At 54.7% G+C, this 17,016-nt stretch overlaps 7 protein-coding genes across 7 annotated transcripts; 3 read left to right on the forward strand and 4 right to left on the reverse strand.

Moving 5' to 3' along the window:
• Nucleotides 1-720: 720 nt before the first annotated feature.
• JN550_008313 (uncharacterized protein) lies at nt 721-2,141 on the reverse strand (the record flags this gene model as incomplete). The annotated part of the gene is made up of 3 exons (XM_049320260.1): nt 721-1,026; nt 1,089-2,005; nt 2,069-2,141. The coding sequence occupies 3 exons, from the start codon at nt 2,139-2,141 to the stop codon at nt 721-723; spliced, it is 1,296 nt and encodes a 431-aa protein (XP_049169826.1).
• Nucleotides 2,142-2,684: 543 nt separating this feature from the next.
• Nucleotides 2,685-4,356, reverse strand: JN550_008314 (uncharacterized protein; the record flags this gene model as incomplete). Its single annotated transcript, XM_049320261.1, has 3 exons — nt 2,685-3,007; nt 3,059-3,935; nt 3,979-4,356. 3 exons carry the CDS (start codon nt 4,354-4,356, stop codon nt 2,685-2,687), a joined length of 1,578 nt encoding a protein of 525 aa, XP_049169827.1.
• A 2,655-nt stretch (nt 4,357-7,011) lies between these two features.
• JN550_008315 (uncharacterized protein) lies at nt 7,012-8,843 on the forward strand (the record flags this gene model as incomplete). The annotated part of the gene is made up of 3 exons (XM_049320262.1): nt 7,012-7,536; nt 7,679-7,700; nt 7,759-8,843. The coding sequence occupies 3 exons, from the start codon at nt 7,012-7,014 to the stop codon at nt 8,841-8,843; spliced, it is 1,632 nt and encodes a 543-aa protein (XP_049169828.1).
• A 686-nt stretch (nt 8,844-9,529) lies between these two features.
• Nucleotides 9,530-10,282, reverse strand: JN550_008316 (uncharacterized protein; the record flags this gene model as incomplete). The annotated part of the gene is made up of 2 exons (XM_049320263.1): nt 9,530-9,951; nt 10,021-10,282. The coding sequence occupies 2 exons, from the start codon at nt 10,280-10,282 to the stop codon at nt 9,530-9,532; spliced, it is 684 nt and encodes a 227-aa protein (XP_049169829.1).
• A 1,233-nt stretch (nt 10,283-11,515) lies between these two features.
• JN550_008317 (uncharacterized protein) lies at nt 11,516-12,381 on the forward strand (the record flags this gene model as incomplete). Its single annotated transcript, XM_049320264.1, has 3 exons — nt 11,516-11,540; nt 11,596-11,656; nt 11,724-12,381. The coding sequence occupies 3 exons, from the start codon at nt 11,516-11,518 to the stop codon at nt 12,379-12,381; spliced, it is 744 nt and encodes a 247-aa protein (XP_049169830.1).
• A 785-nt stretch (nt 12,382-13,166) lies between these two features.
• On the reverse strand, nt 13,167-14,277 carry JN550_008318 (uncharacterized protein; the record flags this gene model as incomplete). Its single annotated transcript, XM_049320266.1, has 3 exons — nt 13,167-13,326; nt 13,380-14,054; nt 14,111-14,277. The coding sequence occupies 3 exons, from the start codon at nt 14,275-14,277 to the stop codon at nt 13,167-13,169; spliced, it is 1,002 nt and encodes a 333-aa protein (XP_049169831.1).
• Nucleotides 14,278-14,858: 581 nt separating this feature from the next.
• Nucleotides 14,859-16,190, forward strand: JN550_008319 (uncharacterized protein; the record flags this gene model as incomplete). Its single annotated transcript, XM_049320267.1, has 3 exons — nt 14,859-14,937; nt 15,215-15,765; nt 15,831-16,190. 3 exons carry the CDS (start codon nt 14,859-14,861, stop codon nt 16,188-16,190), a joined length of 990 nt encoding a protein of 329 aa, XP_049169832.1.
• Nucleotides 16,191-17,016: the final 826 nt, after the last annotated feature.

The following is a 17,016-nucleotide window of genomic DNA, read 5'->3' on the forward strand; positions in this document are numbered from 1 at the left end:
CCTGTACTCAGTGTGCTGGAGGTTAGCAAGAGCGCTAACGGCCCCTGCACCGACGGGCTGGGTCGAAATGCAGGCTCGCGTTGGCGCCCAAATTTCCCTTTAGAGCCTAAAGTGTGTGCTAGACGAGTATCGATCATGCATTACAGCCTGTCAGCCTGTCAGGTGCCGCTCGAGTTCCCCAACCGTTTCAGTCTCGGCCATCGCTCGACCGTGTCTTGACAAAGATCGTCAATATTACTTCTCGTCAGGTGAGACGGCAAGAGAGCATCGGCATGCACGTACGCTCGACACGGCGGCATGGCTTGTGCAGGGCCAGCATTCCCGACCAAGTGATCACATATCTTCCTAAGGACCTGGTCTCAAGGGGTTTTTATTTGCTTGTACATGGTTCGCTTATGGCTATCGTGCTAGCCCTGCTTTCGAACAGTTCGTGCCAGTCTATCTAGGGACACTTGATGAGTTGGCCATCTAGGATGGAGCAAGCAAGGGACTGGCTTCTAAATATGCAACAAGCCTTACTCTGCTGTGGTTTGTTCTTGATCCAGTGCACCCGTGCGTCTTTTCTGCTCGCGGAACGTGTCACAGCTGGAAACAATCTCATTTCCCCTTCTTACGGTGTGTCTATATGCAGGCTATATCATCGAAAAGGCAACGTATAAGCCAAGATGCACTAAGATGCACTTGACTTGAAATTATCTCGGCCTCTGGCTCCGCGCACGATTAACGCTTCTTGTTCCGCTTCTTGGCCTTGCCGCCACTTTGGTTCTTACTCCCGGTCGCCTTAGCAAGGTCCTCAACACTCTTGGACGTGTCAAGAAGCTCGAAGTCATCGTTGGAGTCCGTGGTGCTGGGAGTGCGTTGCGGCACGTCTGAATCTGTGTCAACGAGTTCTTCGACGGCTTCCTCGGTCTCATTCTCTTCGAGCTCATCGGCAGGCTGCTTCTTTCCCAATACGCGGCGGAAGGCCCAGATGGGCAGTTTGAACAGTGCGGTATCCCGAATAGTCGGCATTGGGAGTTCGTTGGGCTGTGTGTCAATGTCAGCTTACAAGATCATGATGTGCCACGCGAATTATATGGAGAACTCACGTCAAGCAGAAACTCGTGCGTGTTTCCTTCCTCGTCCTCCTGCTCGAGGTAGACATCGCCCAAGGAGTCCACAACCAGGACCTTGCCGTTCTCGGCTACGACCCTTTTCTTCGCACCTGTAGGTCCTGAGCCGTTACCGGGCTGAGTTTGAGGGACTGGAGTCGCACTGCCACTGGCAGACTTGCCTCCACGGCCGCGGCCATTACGCTTGCCCTCCTTTGCGTTCTCCTTTTTGGCCTCGCGCTCTTGGAGACGTCTTTGCTTGCGGTTGGTGGGTATCATAGGGGCCTGCTCATCGTCGGCCTGCGGCGGAGGGGGAGGGGGAGCAGTGGCTGGGGCACCGGTCTCGACGCCGGGGATGCCCATGTTCTCACCCCAAGCAGCGTGGCGGGCAAACTTGATGTAACGCTCGACAAACTCGCGCTGACGCTTCCAACCCATGTAGAGCGCCACGTAATGGAAGGCGCCGCCTCCTGCGATGAAGCATCCAATAAGCACAGTTCCGAGGCCAGGTCTGTATCGACTGTAGTAGTAACCCGTTCCCTTCCATGTCGGGAAGCCGTTTGCCAGAAAATGGTCGTATCGTGCGCGCTCTGGCCCGGTCAGAATGTTCGCGATAACACCGAGGCGTGTCTGCTTCTCGCCGGCCTCCTTGATGGCGGCCTTGATCTCGGACGAAGTTGGGGGCTTCGTGACGGTCACGCCCGGCTTCTTCTTATTGCTCTTGTCCTTGGCAGCGCGGCGGGCTTGCAGCTGCTGCTTGACCTTGTCGGGGTGCAGAGTCTTGGACTTCTTGCGGTAGGCGCGCTTGATCTCCTCTTGCGAGGCCGAGGCCGTAACACCCACGAAATCGTAGAAGGTGACATTGGCGCCCTCGTGGGCAACCAGTTCGTCGCGGACGCGGAAGATCTCATGATCTGTCCGTGATACTCGTTAGCACCGTGCGATTGACGGGGAGTCTATCTGGGGGCACAACTGACCTTCCTTGGACCAGGCAGACGAAAGGGGCGTGAGAAGAGCCAGGAGGCCGATGGAGAGGGTTGAGAACCTCATGATGGACAGCGGCTCCCACGTCGCATGAATCGATGCAGGGACGGAAGAATAGGCGAAGCTCGAATCGCGGGGATCTGGAGATCTTAGCAGCCTGATTGTCAGGCCAGCCGAAGGGATCAACACAGACGCAGTGAACCGTGGCTTGCTACGGAAAACGTGAGATGCATGTGTTTTCGCCAGCAACTTTTTTTTCCCCAGGCCCTTGTTGTCTGGGCTCTTAAGTGCAAGGTGTCGAATTGACAGTGGACGGGACTTGCCGCTGAAACGCTACCGAGGACTTGACTTAGGGGGAGAGACCCCTTGGGGACTGGCGCATTGGCGAGTGTTAAGCCTTTGCAGGACGCCCCCCGCATTTCCATAACATCGATTGTAGACAGGGGTTCCTGTGTTTACGGGGCCAGGCCTCCGCTCAATATAAGGTTACACAATGTCCGAGTCATCGTCAACTTATATGGCTGGCTGTGGAATATCTACAAGCCGGCAAATGCTCGAGTGCGCTGGGACAGCGACGACTCCCGCCCCAAATACCAAATGTGTGCCTATCTACTGCTCAGACTTATGATCGGCCAATGCCTGCCTCAGGAGCTGCTCGTTCCGAGGAACGCAGAGAATTCTATAACGGTTGGGTGACATGATGAGGTCTCGAGGGTTTCTCATCGCCGTTCGCGGGTTTGTATCCACCTGCCCATGGATCTCCAAGCGGAAGCTGCTCAGGAGTCTCATGAACACAAGATATAGCTCCCGTGCCGCGAGGAGATGTCCTGAACACATTCGATACCCCAGGCCAAAGGTGAACACGGGGGCGTCGGGTTTCTCACTCCATCGCTCGGGGCGGAACACTTCTGGATCTGACCATAGTTCACGATCTATTTACGCCGTCAGCTTCAAATGTTTTCGCGCCAGAGATAGTGCCTTACCATGATTGCAGGCCATGGCGTTCATGTAAAATGTGGTTCCCTCGGGGATGAGAACGCCGTCGTACTCGATATCCCTGATTGACTTTCTCGGCAAGTTGAGGGGGATCACGGTAAAGTACCTCAACGCCTCTTTGGCCAGGCTGTTAATGTACACACATTTTTGGTCATCCGATGCGTCACACAGAGGATTGTCCGATCCTTGAAACTCGCAAATGGCCTTGAATGCCTGGTCCTGGATCTCGGGATGCTGAGCCAAAAAGGCCATGCTGTACTGGACGGTGCTGGAGACGGTCTCGAACCCACCTCCTAGAACAGTCAGACTGAGCGAGATCAGTTCGGCATCAGATAGAGTCTCCTCCTTGTAACTAATGACGTTGGCCTGTATACAAGGCTTGTTGGTCCCCATAGCTACCTTCTCTGCCAGCTCGTCGTTCAGAGTGCGAAGGTAATGGTCGCGACGGTCGCGCATCTCTCGCGCCTTTGCCGACGTCTTGTTCACGGGATTCAGTCGCAGGAGGGGGATATAGTCCTGGAGGTTTCCCGTTGTGGACCGGAACCTGTTGAGTTCTTCTTCAACTTCTACAATTTCCTTGAACAACTTGGACTTGTGCGAAGGCACACGGACACCCCAGTTGATCGTCATGGCGAGTGACAACGAGAGTCTTTGAATCATTGGCAGGGGGTCTATGGCGACCTTGCCTGCTTCACCATAATTCATAAGGTCCTCGACGAATGTCTTTGACTCCATATCAAGGTACGGAACATACGACTGGATTGCCGGCCTGTTGACCGCTACGGCAAGTCCCTTCTTTCGACGCTTTAATGAGTCATCGTAGGGCGATGTGCCGATAGTCAGCCCAGCGGTATTAGATGCGACCTTTTGGAATTTAGCGTGCAAGTCATTCCAGTGGCCACAATACATCACTTGCCTTGTGGAACGTATATGCCGTGGGACGCGAGCTCAACGCCTGAGAATGAGAGGTCCACAGAGTCTTTGCTGCGGCTGCACTGTTTACTACCACGACTGGCACGTTGCCCATCTGGACCTGATACACATCTCCGTACACCTGGGCCCATTTTTCGTACTGGCTCGCAGCATTGCTCCAGATATCCCACAGATTTCCGATTATAGGTAATCCTCGAGGTCCTGGCATTCCCCGGACTTTGGCCCGACTGCGGACGACCTCATTGCTGATGAGGTAGGCAATGAGAGCGACTAAAACAGACAAAAGGGTTGTCTTTCCAAAATGTTGTGCCGAGTATTGGCCTGCAGTAAGGACGAGGGCCTCGATGGCCATGCTGATATGTGCGCCTCAAGTGTACCAGTAATTGAGGTATGTGCTGGATGAAGTGGGAGGTTCCCCTCGCCGGTTCGCTGCGGCTCAAATTCTATGGTAAGTTGGAGAAGATGGGATCAGTCAAAAAACCAGTGCTGGTAGGATCGGGCCATGGTGAGAAGGCCAATATGCCACTTGCATGCCGCGACCTGCAGTGTAACTGGGGGCAAGGAGCGAAACGCGAGGCGCTGATCCCCTAATCCACACCAAAGAATTACTCACTGAAATCTTCCAAGAGGATTGGTCAAGAGACATGGCCAGCCTGGAATTACAGCCATTTGCTCAGTTCGCTTGATGGGTGTATGAAGGTCATTGGTCACAACCTGGTAGTCAAGCTCTTGGATATTTGCGGGGAACATAACCTACATTGAACCTAAAAGGCAGTCCAGGTCGGCATTTGTTGTAGAGCAATGATACCAATGATACTATGTAAACCGATGATTCCCACATAGTGCCTACTGTATTGGTATAAGTACTGCACTGGTATAGAAAAGTATGGTCTGTTTCCATCTCGGCTTTCTCATGTAAAGGCCGTGGCAGCCATTCGACCACACTAGGCCACCTTGACCTCGTCCACATGCCAGCGCATGATGAACTTATGAGTCTTATCAAACAGGTCTGGAAAGTCACTTCGACGAGATGATTTTGCAGATGGCGGCTATGAATGTCTCGAACCATTACAGTAGCACTACCTTGCACGATCGATCTAACTCTGAATACCATACTTAGCGAGTTCAAGTCTGGGTCCTTGATGTTGGCACCCAAGAACCGACTTGCTTACCGCCGTGTAAAGCACACTCGCCATCATTGATGGCTGCTGTTTCCTACCTTTCGAATTTTTGTCGATGTCACTGTCCCTATGGACGAGAATTGCAAAGCGCTCTTTAACCTTGCCTGGGATGCGAGGAGCGAATCTGCATCCTACAGCTCAGCTCCGACCACCCGCTCCACTGCGGCTTTGAAGGCAACAATCGGGAGTCACGAAATCATGTCCTCCGAGTACATGAACCTCCTGATACTGCTAGGGCGAAGCAGGAACATGTCTGTAAGGGTTGTCAAGCTTGAACCGCTGCTTTGCTATATAACTTTCACCAATAAATAAACAAAAGAAAAAAAAAGAAAAAAGTGCTTTGAGGGACACATCAGCTTGATACTGCCATACTTGGTGATCTCGGTCAAATCCAATTACTCAGAATAGACTGTGTAGCCAATGGTATATCGCTGATCACAACTTCCGATCAGGCCGGTATAGAACGTCTCTCCATCGTTGGACAATCCAATCGGAAGCGTGGAGGTAACCCGATTTCTTCAGGTTCTGACGATCGGGGCTCTGGCGGTCAGGGCAAGTCCTGCTTCGTTGTCGAATCAGGCATTAACCAATGAGCTCTGATACAAGTGGGCAAGAAGAATACGGAGTCTCCACGCCTTGACACTTGACAACGCCGAAGTGTACGAGTTTGCAAAGGACTAGCTCATTTTAAATGGAGATTCTGGTCCCAATGGAGACCTGTCGTGATACCACCCGCATACGTGGGATCGATGGTAAGCCAGTTGGACACAGCAGGGCGTCATGACGAGGGAGGGCGCTGGGTAGGAATGCTTCTGGCCCGTGCGTTCCGGACGTTAGGGCGGTGACTTGTCCGTCGCTGACAGCCTTGGTCCTTGCCGAAGCGACGCAACTTCCAAGGACACCGCTGGGTCTGCAGTAGCGGCAGAGGGCTAGCTCACCTGTAGAAAACTCTGCCTGAGCCCAACGTCGCAGGCCGGGCTCTTTTTCCTGTTCTCATGCTGCTCGCAACCACCGGGTTTGGTTGTTTGTTTGTGGAATAAGCTGGGGAAGTTGCCGTCGTCGTGTCGAGTCGGAGGCACAGAGCGGAAGAAGCTGTGTGTCCAAAGGTGTGTGTGTCCACCATCCAGCCCAGTGTACGTCTTCACATGAGCCACACGACCACTGCCACACACACACCCACTCACACTGCCACAGCAATCGATTATTGTACGAGAGCCGGCAAGACTCGTACGCCAGGGGTGCCAAAGTTAGCGCCAAGTCGCCGTGCGACCCCCCTGGGTCCTGGCTCAGAAGTTGAAACGTGGGTATTTCTCAATCCAATCCAAACAGATCTCCCATCGCGAAGAAAATCGTCATCTGCTTCGGCTTCACTCTCCGGCTCTTGCTCACGCAACCCATATTCGCTCGGCTCTCTCTTTCCCTCCTCAATCACACCTCAACTCGTTTGGCTGCAAGGCTCACAATCAGTTCCACAGTTCACGAGCATTCATTTGCCTGGTCGGAAAGAGCAGTACGTAAGCTGTCTAGTCTTCGCCCCTTTCTTCTTTTGTGGCTTGTCTCGTAATCGCCCAAAATTTTGTCTGGAAAGGACGGCTCGGTTTTAACTTTGGCTCTTCATGACAGATCTCCCTCTCGACAAACAACACACCCATTTCGATTCCTGAGCGCCAGGACATAAAACCAGGCTTCAGACAGCCATCTCGCGCATTCCACCTCAGCCGCATTCTTTCAGGCACATCCCCAGCTGTCCTCTCGCCAATTCGCGGCAAGTCACGTCGGACACGAAACCCACCGCTCAACCGCGCGCAACCCCCTCTCACGTCACAATGGCTCGCATACAGATCCCTCTCGACGTCCTGACGTCGCGCCTCAACATCTCGGATCGCTTCGATGGCTTCCGCAACACGTCTCTGTCAAGCAGGTTCTCCAACCTGAGACCCGTTGGCGAGTTCCTCGACTTCAAGCGCCTCTCCAAGCCTGCCAACTTCTCCGAGATGCAGTCGCGCGTCAACTACAACCTTGGACAGTTCTCCAGCAATTACGTTCTCGTGTTCTTCGTCTTGAGCATCTACGCTCTCGTTACGAGCCCGCTCCTGCTCTTCGACATCGTCCTGCTCGTTGCCGGTCTTTGGCTTCTCGGTCGCCTCAACGGCCAGGACCTTGTCATTGGAACCTTCCGCGCCACTTCTTCGCAGCTCTACACCGGTCTGTTCGTCACTGTTGCCATTCTTGGTCTCATTGCCCCGACTTTCAGCACCGTTCTCTGGCTGCTTGGTGCCAGCGGCGTCGTCATCATTGGCCACGCTGCGCTTATGGATAAGCCCATCGATGAGGCTTTTTCTGGGGAGGCGGTCTAGATGGTCGGCCGCGAGCTCCCAAACATGTGCCCCAATGGGGAAGACCATCGAGGCGCGGGCGGAGGAGTTGGGCGCCTGAAGAGGGGGTACACGAATTTTGGGCTTCGGGGCAAAGAGTTGTGGAGGAATTGGACAGCGACGACACGGACACGCAAGGCGTTGGTTTGGCGGCTTCTGGCAAAAGACGGTTTGTTAGTGACCCGTTACATTTCACAGGGGTAGATCTGAGCAGGGATGGCCGACAGCGAAGGGCCTATGGGTACGACAAAGAAGAGGAAGACGAATCCACGGAGGAGGATTCTGAGGAGAACTCCGAAAACGACACCGAAGACGATGACGATGGTGCATCCCGAGAGAAAGAGGACATTCTGGTGCAGTCAGCATTAGCAAGGATCCGACGAGCTCAGGACAAAGGCAAGCAGGATGTCAAGCTCAGCAAGGACGAACTCGCAGCACTTGAGCGGAGACGAAAGCGACTCGAGGCCGAGGCAAAAGCCCGGCAACGGAAGGCTTCTGGCAGCGAGAGGAAATCACGAAAGGAGCAACGGATTGCCGTTCCCCTTTCTCAGTTCGAGGTCCCTCCTTCTCGCACGAGAGCGGGCGCCTCTAGATCAGACGACGCCCTCCCACGCCATCCATCTCCGGCGACAGTCAACCACGGCCAAGCTCGTGGGCCCCCAATGGGTCTATTTCCGCCTCCTGCTGGCTCACGAAACCGACCTCGTTCGGCCACTTCGTCATCTCATCGTCCTCCCTACAGCCAAGGCAGCTCCTCTCCTTTTGAATACAACTATGTGCAGACACCTCCTAATCAAAGGCACGCGTCGGACTCATCAGCTCGAGCGTCTCCATCTCGCGCTCCTTACCCCCCGGACGACGATGTTGCAGACTGGCGGCCGTCCTCTTCATCTTCTCGCGATCCTCGGGATCCTTTCCGGTACCAAACAGCCGGTCCGCGCGCGCCGTACGTCTCTGGCGCTGCGGCCGCCAGGCGGAACGGGTCTGGACCCCCGGGATCGACATACAGCAATACGTCTCGTCGACAGGCTCCTGCTGCAGCTAGGAGCGGCAGCGACGAGACCAGTGAAGAGGGAGATGCAAGTTCGACAAGTGACGACCAGGGGAGTGGTGCTCACATCTCGCGCATGAGGACCCCCGAAGAAGCGGCTATCGTCGTCGAGGAGGCTCCCCCTTCTCCTGAGCCCGAGCGGCCCAAGAGCAAGAGGTCAGCCTCTAGGACTTCGCCTGCGAAGCGGAAACCCGTCGCAAGTGGTAATGGAAGGAGGCGCCGGAAGAACTAATCCTCTGTGGATCCGAACCCAACGAGTGTACCCGACCCTGTAATACCCATACTGATAGACTTATTTTTGTAATGCTGTATTTGATTTGCTTGATGTTTGTTGCTATCGCTATCATGTCATGTTCTGCTATTCATTTCTCCTCACACCCCCTCCCCATGGTGAATGGTGTAGTAGTATGGTGAGATGAGTGGCATTCCTTTCTTCCTTTCCGCCCCATCTTCTCGGGTCGGGCAGCATTGCCAAATTTGCAACTGTCTTTTTTATGTTCAATCACAATAATCCAGGCAGTCATGGTATCAAGAGGCTGCACTTCAGTTCAAGTAAGTCACTTATGTTCCGTATCTCAATTTCATCTATGTTGGGTTTGCTAAATACTAGCCGCGAGTATAGCTACAATGGCCATACGTGGAGATCTTCGTCAATATTACCAAGAGGGGAGCGTGACGTCGGGTCACCCGAGGTTAACCAAATCGCCCTCCTCCCCAGATATTTCTCATTCTCATAACCGTCACCAGAGGGTATCCTATATAATCAAAGTTTTTTCTCCCACCCAGGAACGACAACTCCTCGGCGAATATATGCCCCCCTAAGGAAGGAGACCAGAGGGATAAGAGAAGGAATGTATGCGCAAGGAGTCGGCATTTGAAACGCCCATCAACTCGTGTTTGAGTTGGTCATCTCACGCCTCACCAGAACATCTTCGTGACGCCTTTCATCAAGCCATCACCCCAGCCATCGTCTTGGTAACTGCGGCGCTCCCACTGCATGTGCCCGTTGTGGCCACGGTCGACGCTGACGCTGCCGGAGCCACCGAGACCGGAAGCCATCTTGACAGCCTCACCCATCAGGCCGAAGCTGTCGCCAGAGGCCGTCTTGGCGGCAATGCCGAGCATGCGCTCGATGCCCGGGGGGAGACGGAGCCCAAATCTGGCCAGCAGAGCTGTAAGAGCACCGCCCGTGATCAGGGGCATAATGACCAACATGAAGACCTTCATGGGGTGACGCTTGGCATAGTATACAAGATCGCGGAGGAGACGTTTCAACTGCTTCAGCATGCGCTGCATGAAGTTGGATCGAGGTTGGCGTTTGTAGTACGAGGACGAGCGGCCTGTATAACGCATTGGGTCAGCAACTGTGTTAACATGTCATGACGGACGTATAACTTTGGGTTACTAACCGAGGCCAAAGAAGCTCCTTGTGCTGCTGTTGTGACCCAGGTTGAAGAACGAGCCTTTGGAAGCATTGTGTTTGTTATAGTGACCGCTGTCCATGCCGAAGAAATCAGCCAGGTTCGGGTTCGACTTGGAGTGCCTGTGGCGAGAGGTAGATCGAGACTTGGAACGCTTGTGGTGGTGCTTGTGCGAAGAGGACTTGTGGTGCTTGTGTGAAGACTTCCGTGATATGACGGAGGCGCCGTCCCAGCTATCGAAGAAACCCATGGCTGCTGAAGCTCTTGCGTTTCACTCGGCCCGCTCAACCAGAAGTCTGCTTTGCGGTTGGAGCTTGTACCTGATCGTCTGTCTTGTCGATCTGTACGGGGACAATCGCGAAGTCAATTCAGTCGTTGTGGGCTGGCGCTGGGTCCTTGATCTATGCGTCTGTGGAGAGTCGTCTCGGGGAGCACCGGATCTCAGGGCAGATGCAAGACAAGCAGACCACTTTGTACACGGCGGGGCTCAGGGCTGGATCTGAGCTTTTACCTGCTGCAGGCCTTCGTAGCCGTGACACTCCACCGACCGGGCTGCACCTATACGGCCTCGAGCGAAGCTATTGCGACGTTGGTGGAGTCCTTCCGCAGTAATTCTGGAGTGGTTTGGGTCGCAAAGCATAAGTCTGGCCGTCTAGAGCAGTCGGCGAGTGGGTTTGGCCGACAGGTCACAGCAAGACAGCAGACAACACGCAACTCTGAATGCGTTTTCACACCAAGCTGCGTCGCGAAGGAGAAATCTCTGCTTCGGCACCAAGGTGAGAGGCAATGCAGGTGATGGTGAGGGGAGGGGATTGGACGGCCGCGATGCACGATTGCCCATTATGGGACTCACCGACAATTCGAGTGGCTGGTCAAGCTGGTCTCTGCAAGTCTTCCCCTTGCGGGATCGTCGCGCTACAGGGCCCCCAAGGCGCCCCCAGGCCCCTCCTTCAGGTAAGCTGCAGCGGGCTTGGTTGCGGGCCAGACGCTTGAGACGTGCCTCACATTCTTTTGGGCATAGGGGCTTGGCAGGCCGGTCCCCTTCAAGGTGGATCTGGCAACCTGGAGACGCGGCCTTGATTGTGGAATGCTGAATGCTCTGGTCTGGTAGAGGTGGTAGAGGGCATGAGTCAGGAGAGGATCTGTGCTTTGGATGCTCGGCCCAGGTCTAGCCCTCGGACACCCAGATCCCAGATCCCTTATCCCAGATCCCAGATGCCTCGGGGGTGGGAAACGGGCGATGTGGCGTTTATCGATAAGAAGCCACGGTTGCCTCTTTGAAAGGCCCTCACTAGCCACATTTATGACGTGCATACATCCCATCCATCCCACTTTCACTTGACTCTGAGCAGCCTGGCCTACGTCTAATCGGGTGAACGACTTGTGTGTCTGAGGTGAACCGGTTCCTCGGATTTACTCCTCTCCTTCTCATACACACGTTCCCACCTCAAGACCTACTTCGTCAACATCCGAAATCGCCAAAATGAGCGGTGCTCCTCCCAACTACTGTAAGTCCGACACGCAGATCCAGATAGAGGACGGCCCCACTAACACTCGCGGCAGACAAGATCCTCGAGGTCTCAGAGAGTGCAAACACGCAGCAGATCCGTGATGCCTACAAGAAGTAAGTTCTCTGCCAAGTCCTGGATCCTTTCTCCTTTCCACCAAAATGTTCTAATGTCTTTCTACAGAGCAGCCCTGAAGACCCACCCTGACCGGGTCCCGGCAGAGTCCCCCGAGCGCGCGGAGCGCACCCGCAAATTCCAGCTTGTCAACGATGCCTACTATACCTTGTCCGACACCTCGAGACGGCGCGAGTACGATGCGCAGCGTAAGATGTACGGGTTTGCCGGCGGGCGCGCCGGAACGACCGGGCCCACCTACGCGGACCCCTTCGAGGACGAGTTCGACGAGGAGATCCCCACGGCCGGCACCGGCGCCGGCGGCATCCCCGCGGGCGGCTTCCCGTCGTGGGCCTGGAACTTCTTCACGGGGCAGGGCAGCACGCAGAACACGCAGCAGGCGCGCCAGGAGGCCGAGAGCGAGCAGTTCGGCGACGTCTTCGAGGAGATGCTGCGCGAGGAGGGCCTGGCCGAGGGCAACGACGCCCGCCCCAACGGCAAGTTCTGGGGCGTCGCCGGCGGCGTCAGCGGCGGCGTGCTGGGCTTCATCCTGGCCAACTTCCCGGGCCTGATGGCCGGCGCCGTGGCCGGCAACCGCCTGGGCGCGGTCCGCGACGCCAAGGGCAAGAGCGTCTACCAGGTCTTCCAGGAGCTGCCCCAGGCCGACAGGGCGACGCTGCTCACGCAGCTCGCTGCCAAGGTCTTCAGCCACACGGTGGGAGTCTAATAATGGACGAGCGGGTTAAGACTCTTCTTTGTTTTGTCTGTCCATTGTCATTATATCGGAAGTTGGGCAACCGAGCGGTTCTCGACTGCAGGGAGGAAGCGTCCGGGCAGATTGGTTTTGTTTATCCTGGAAAACGAGCCGCCTTATCGTCTGCATTCAAAAACGAATGCGTCATCAAGGGTGTGACCTGGCTTGAATACACGGAACAAGATTTGCGAGGAGTTTGGGTGCATTGCTTTGTTATACCTACTTAGATAGCCTTAAGAGTAATCAAATTCTTGTTGCTCAACATGGAACCTTCGTCGATCAGATGTACTGTGCTGTGTTTATCAATAATGACTAGAATAATCAAAAACCAATAGGATCACCCTATGTGCAATAAGTAGCAAGCTAGTAGTGGCCTCCTGTATACCGGTGTAATTACCCACGCATGCTCGAAATTTACTTGGATACTTTGAAGCGCCAAGATCAGGGTCAGGGACGATTGTCAACTTCCAACCGCAACAAGGCTAGACAGGATACACGGTTACATTCACTGGGCTGTGCTCGAAAATTTGTAGTTGTATCGTTTCCAAATAAGATGGCCTCGCAGTGAACTGAAAGGAAAATAGACAATTGGGGTAAGGTCATTTGTTTCCAGAACGGTTAAATATATTGTAAGACGACCGAAGCCACCTAAAACTAGGAATGGCATGCTATATACCAACTCCTTAATACAGAGGGTTCCGACTCGGCTATGAACGCTACGTATCTCATGAACAAGACTTCGTCCCCAAGGCACCTATTCATGGCTTCTCAAACACAATCAAGGCGTATCTGAACGTTCCATTGGCGTAACCCCTGCGCATCGCTCTGAATGCCTGCAAGAATGCGAGTCCATCTCTGCCTTGAGAGATTGCAAAGGCCCACAGAGACGGCGAGGAGACCAGAGACCAGGAAATATCCCTGAATATGTGTGTCAGTCTTGTGTCTAGCTCAGGAGTTGGAACGGGACATACCACGTCTTAGCAACATCTTTGCTAATGTCTACCGGTCCCTTGGATACTTTGAATCCAGCCTTGGTTGCCATCTCTACGTAGTCATCAGCTGTGCACAAGGGGGGCAACAGCATCCCATCCTCGATCGGCTTGATATCTGACTTGTCCTGCTCCTCGGTGAGGTTGGGCGCCTTGAACCAGTCTGCGATCACGAGCCGTGACGTCCCACCGGCGGCTAAAAGTTCGAACGAGGAACTGAAGAATAGGGGTTTGTTGGGAAAATGAGAGAGGGCTTCCGATATCCAAACGCAGTCAAACCCTTTCTCCGGCTTGCCTCCAGCATTGCTCGAGAAGTACTCCAGCATCTTCTCAGCATCTAGTTCGATGAATCGCACGCTACCAGGCGGGCATGGCAGCGCCTCTGCTGACGCGTTGGTCTCAGGAGTTGGATTCTCAGCGAGAGTCAGGCGTTTAGCTATCTCGACCTGCCGTCCGCTGATGGTGACACCGGTCACATTGCAGCCTTGTTCTTTGGCCAGGTAGCGCGACGTACCGCCGATTCCACAACCTACATCCAGAACATTGCTTGACTTGGGTAGGACAGAGAGCTCGAGGAGGTACTTGATCAGGTTGACCTGGGCCTCCTCCTTGGTTTCGCTGGGCGACCTGAAGTAGCCATGGTGGATGTGCTGACCCCTGTTTATACCTCAGCTATGGTAAGGTATCAGGAACCAGAGGTAGAGGGAAATTACCAGAGTGAATAGTAGTAATCAGATGCAACATTGTAGTGCAGCTTGATCCTGTCCTTCAGGGAGGCGAATGAGCCATGCTCTTCAAAGCCTGGGATCTCATGCTGGTCTCCCGGGTGAGCCTCCGGGCCTCCCTTGGTTGGCTGCGTGTCTGTGACCTGACTAGACATGCTAGATCGCAATTGACTTCCCGCCGTCTCGATCTATCTTGAAGCACAGGTAGTCGCGTGTTGAGTTTGCGATACAAGGTGTCAAGACAAGAGAATAAGAATAAGGTCGTCAGTCACACAAGCTTTCACCGAAGGGGTAAGTGCTATAGATAAGACAGAGTCTATTCAGCTGAGATTCTGGCCAGATGGTCTCAAAGGACCGACTGGCTGACTGACTGACTGACGCTACACTCAAACGCGAGGAAATCACAGATGAAACGGCAGCTTTGACAGCGCACCAGCCGATGCCGAGGCGGCGGTTGAGGGGGGAGTTCTAGCGCTCTGGAGGGGTTCTTGGGGCGCCGGCGAGATGTCATCGCGGGGCAGCCAACAGTGCTAATCCGCTAGCGGCAAGGCGTCAGGCGCAACTCGTACCTGGCAGGGATCGGCCAAAAGTGTCCGTCCCAGCTTGCACCATACACCACCATTCATCATCTTGGCCCAGTCAGTCACTCCAGAGCTTCGAACGCCTGCGCACCCTCGCACCTTCACTAGAGCCTTCACGTCCCCCGTCGTCAACGCTCCCAGCCCCCGCGCCGAACATGTCCAAGACGATAGAGATCCAGTCCCCGGAGCAGTTCAGCGAGCTGCTCGGCAAGTCGCGCATCGTAGTCGCCGATTGTAAGTCTGCTCCGCGAGAGCCTCGCCCCGACCCCGCCATACACACATACCCAGGAAGACGCGGACGCGGACGCAGACGCGGATGCGGACCGCCGCCGCCCAGGAACTTGCTGGCAAGTGCCATGCTCTGTCAGGAACAAGCTTCCCAGTCTCTTGTCAGATCACAGAAAGCCCATGGCCAGGTCCTCGTGGCCGTCATGGGCACCTGTCGTGCTTCAGGCACATACTACAAGCGCAACGTTCTTGTCCCGGCGGGTTGACTGACAAATCTGCACAGTCTATGCCAACTGGTGCGGGCCCTGCAAGCAGATCGCCCCCTTCTTCGAGCAGCTTTCGCAGTCCCTCTCGCGGCCGAACATCGCAACGTTCGTCAAGGTTAACACGGAAGGAGACGGTGCCAAGGAGGTCGCCAAAGCCTATGCCGTCACCAGCCTTCCCACCTTCATAATCTTCCGCGATGGCAACAAGGTTGACAGCGTAAAGGGTGCGGACCCCAGCAGACTCAAGTCTATACTCGAGAAGCTTGGCAACGAGATCGAGACCGCAGGCGAAGCCGGAAGCGGCAGCGGCGGCGGCGGCGGCATGACTTGGCTGGGTGCGGATCTGCCCCGGGGCTACACTGACATCTCGGACATCATCGACATACGTGGCCTGGAATTGCTGAATGCGGACAGCGAATTCTCTGTCCGTACTCTGTTGCACAAGCCCAAGCCTGCCGCGCTAGGGAAGAGCAAGTCGGAGGCCAAGGACTGGGTGGAGAGTGACACGGACGAGCAGCTACTGCTCTTCATACCCTTCAACTCCGCTGTTAAGCTCCATACGATACAGGTATAGTACCAGTCTTAAGTCTGTTTGCTCGAGAACTTGCATGAGGCTAACCGATAATCTCCAAGATCACGTCATTGCCTCCTGCGGCTGAGGAGGATGACGACGAAGACGAGATCCCGATGCGGCCCAAGACCATCAAGCTCTTCACGAACCGGCCTCACAATCTCGGCTTTGATGAAGCCGAGGACATCCAACCCACCCAAGAGATCGTGATTGGTGAGAACGACTGGAACGCCAACGGCACCGCTAACATCAGCCTGCGGTTCGTCCGGTTCCAGAACATCTCCAGCCTCGTGCTTTTCGTGGTGGACGGCGACGGCGACAGCGAGAAGGTGCGATTGGACCGGGTGAGGTTGATCGGGGAGAGTGGCGAGAAGCGGGAGATGGGCAAATTGGAAAAGATCGGGGACGAGCCGGGCGAGTGAGACTAAGCTACGGAGTTCCTACCTGATTCGTTATTCGCCTGCCGCGAGGTGCGGTATTCGGCGAGCGTTATAGAAAACCTGGTGGCAGGTTCTTATACCCGTCCCGGCACCAGCTATAGATGAGCACATTGAGACTGCATTCGTCTGCAGCACATACGCATCGGTCTGCGCACCATGATTGTCCTATAGCGGCCATGATATGCCAGCACACACATGCCAAGTCAGAAGACCTGAGTGAACGCATGCAGTGTATACCCACATAGTGAGAATTCTCAATTTGCCCGGCTTCTTTCAACGTCTCGGAACCCGCTCACGTTGTGTCACAGAAGGCCTACATGACTGTCACCGGGACTCATTTTTTCTTTTCGCAGGCTGACCACTTCACGTCATAATCCTTGCAAATATATGCAGAGTCTGCAGTTCACCTGCCTCGGATGCACATCACAGTTCGATCTCACATTGGATCTCCTTCACCTGCGAACTCCGACACTCCTGAAACCCGCCCACTTCCGAAATTCGTATGGCAGGTGTGGAAGGCTAAGACGTTTCTGCAAGCAACTTGACAGCGAGGCTGACGCCGTGCGACACGGGTGTGCAACCACTACCGCCAACGCCACCTTCGTCCTCCTCCTTGGGGTCACATCATCAAAGCAGAGCTGCATACGATACGATATGATGTGATACGATATCATCTCATACGAGTAGAAATGTCCAACATTCTCACCGCGGTTCTTCAGCGCCCGAGGGCGCACTGAAGATCCGACGCTGGGGCGACAATGCCGATTGCAATTGGGTTGTTCTGTGGCATGACTGACGCTACTGTATA

The sequence above is a fragment of the Neoarthrinium moseri genome (assembly GCF_022829205.1).
Source record: "Neoarthrinium moseri strain CBS 164.80 chromosome Unknown scaffold34_Wmoseri_CBS_16480, whole genome shotgun sequence".
Taxonomy (NCBI): domain Eukaryota; kingdom Fungi; phylum Ascomycota; class Sordariomycetes; order Amphisphaeriales; family Apiosporaceae; genus Neoarthrinium; species Neoarthrinium moseri.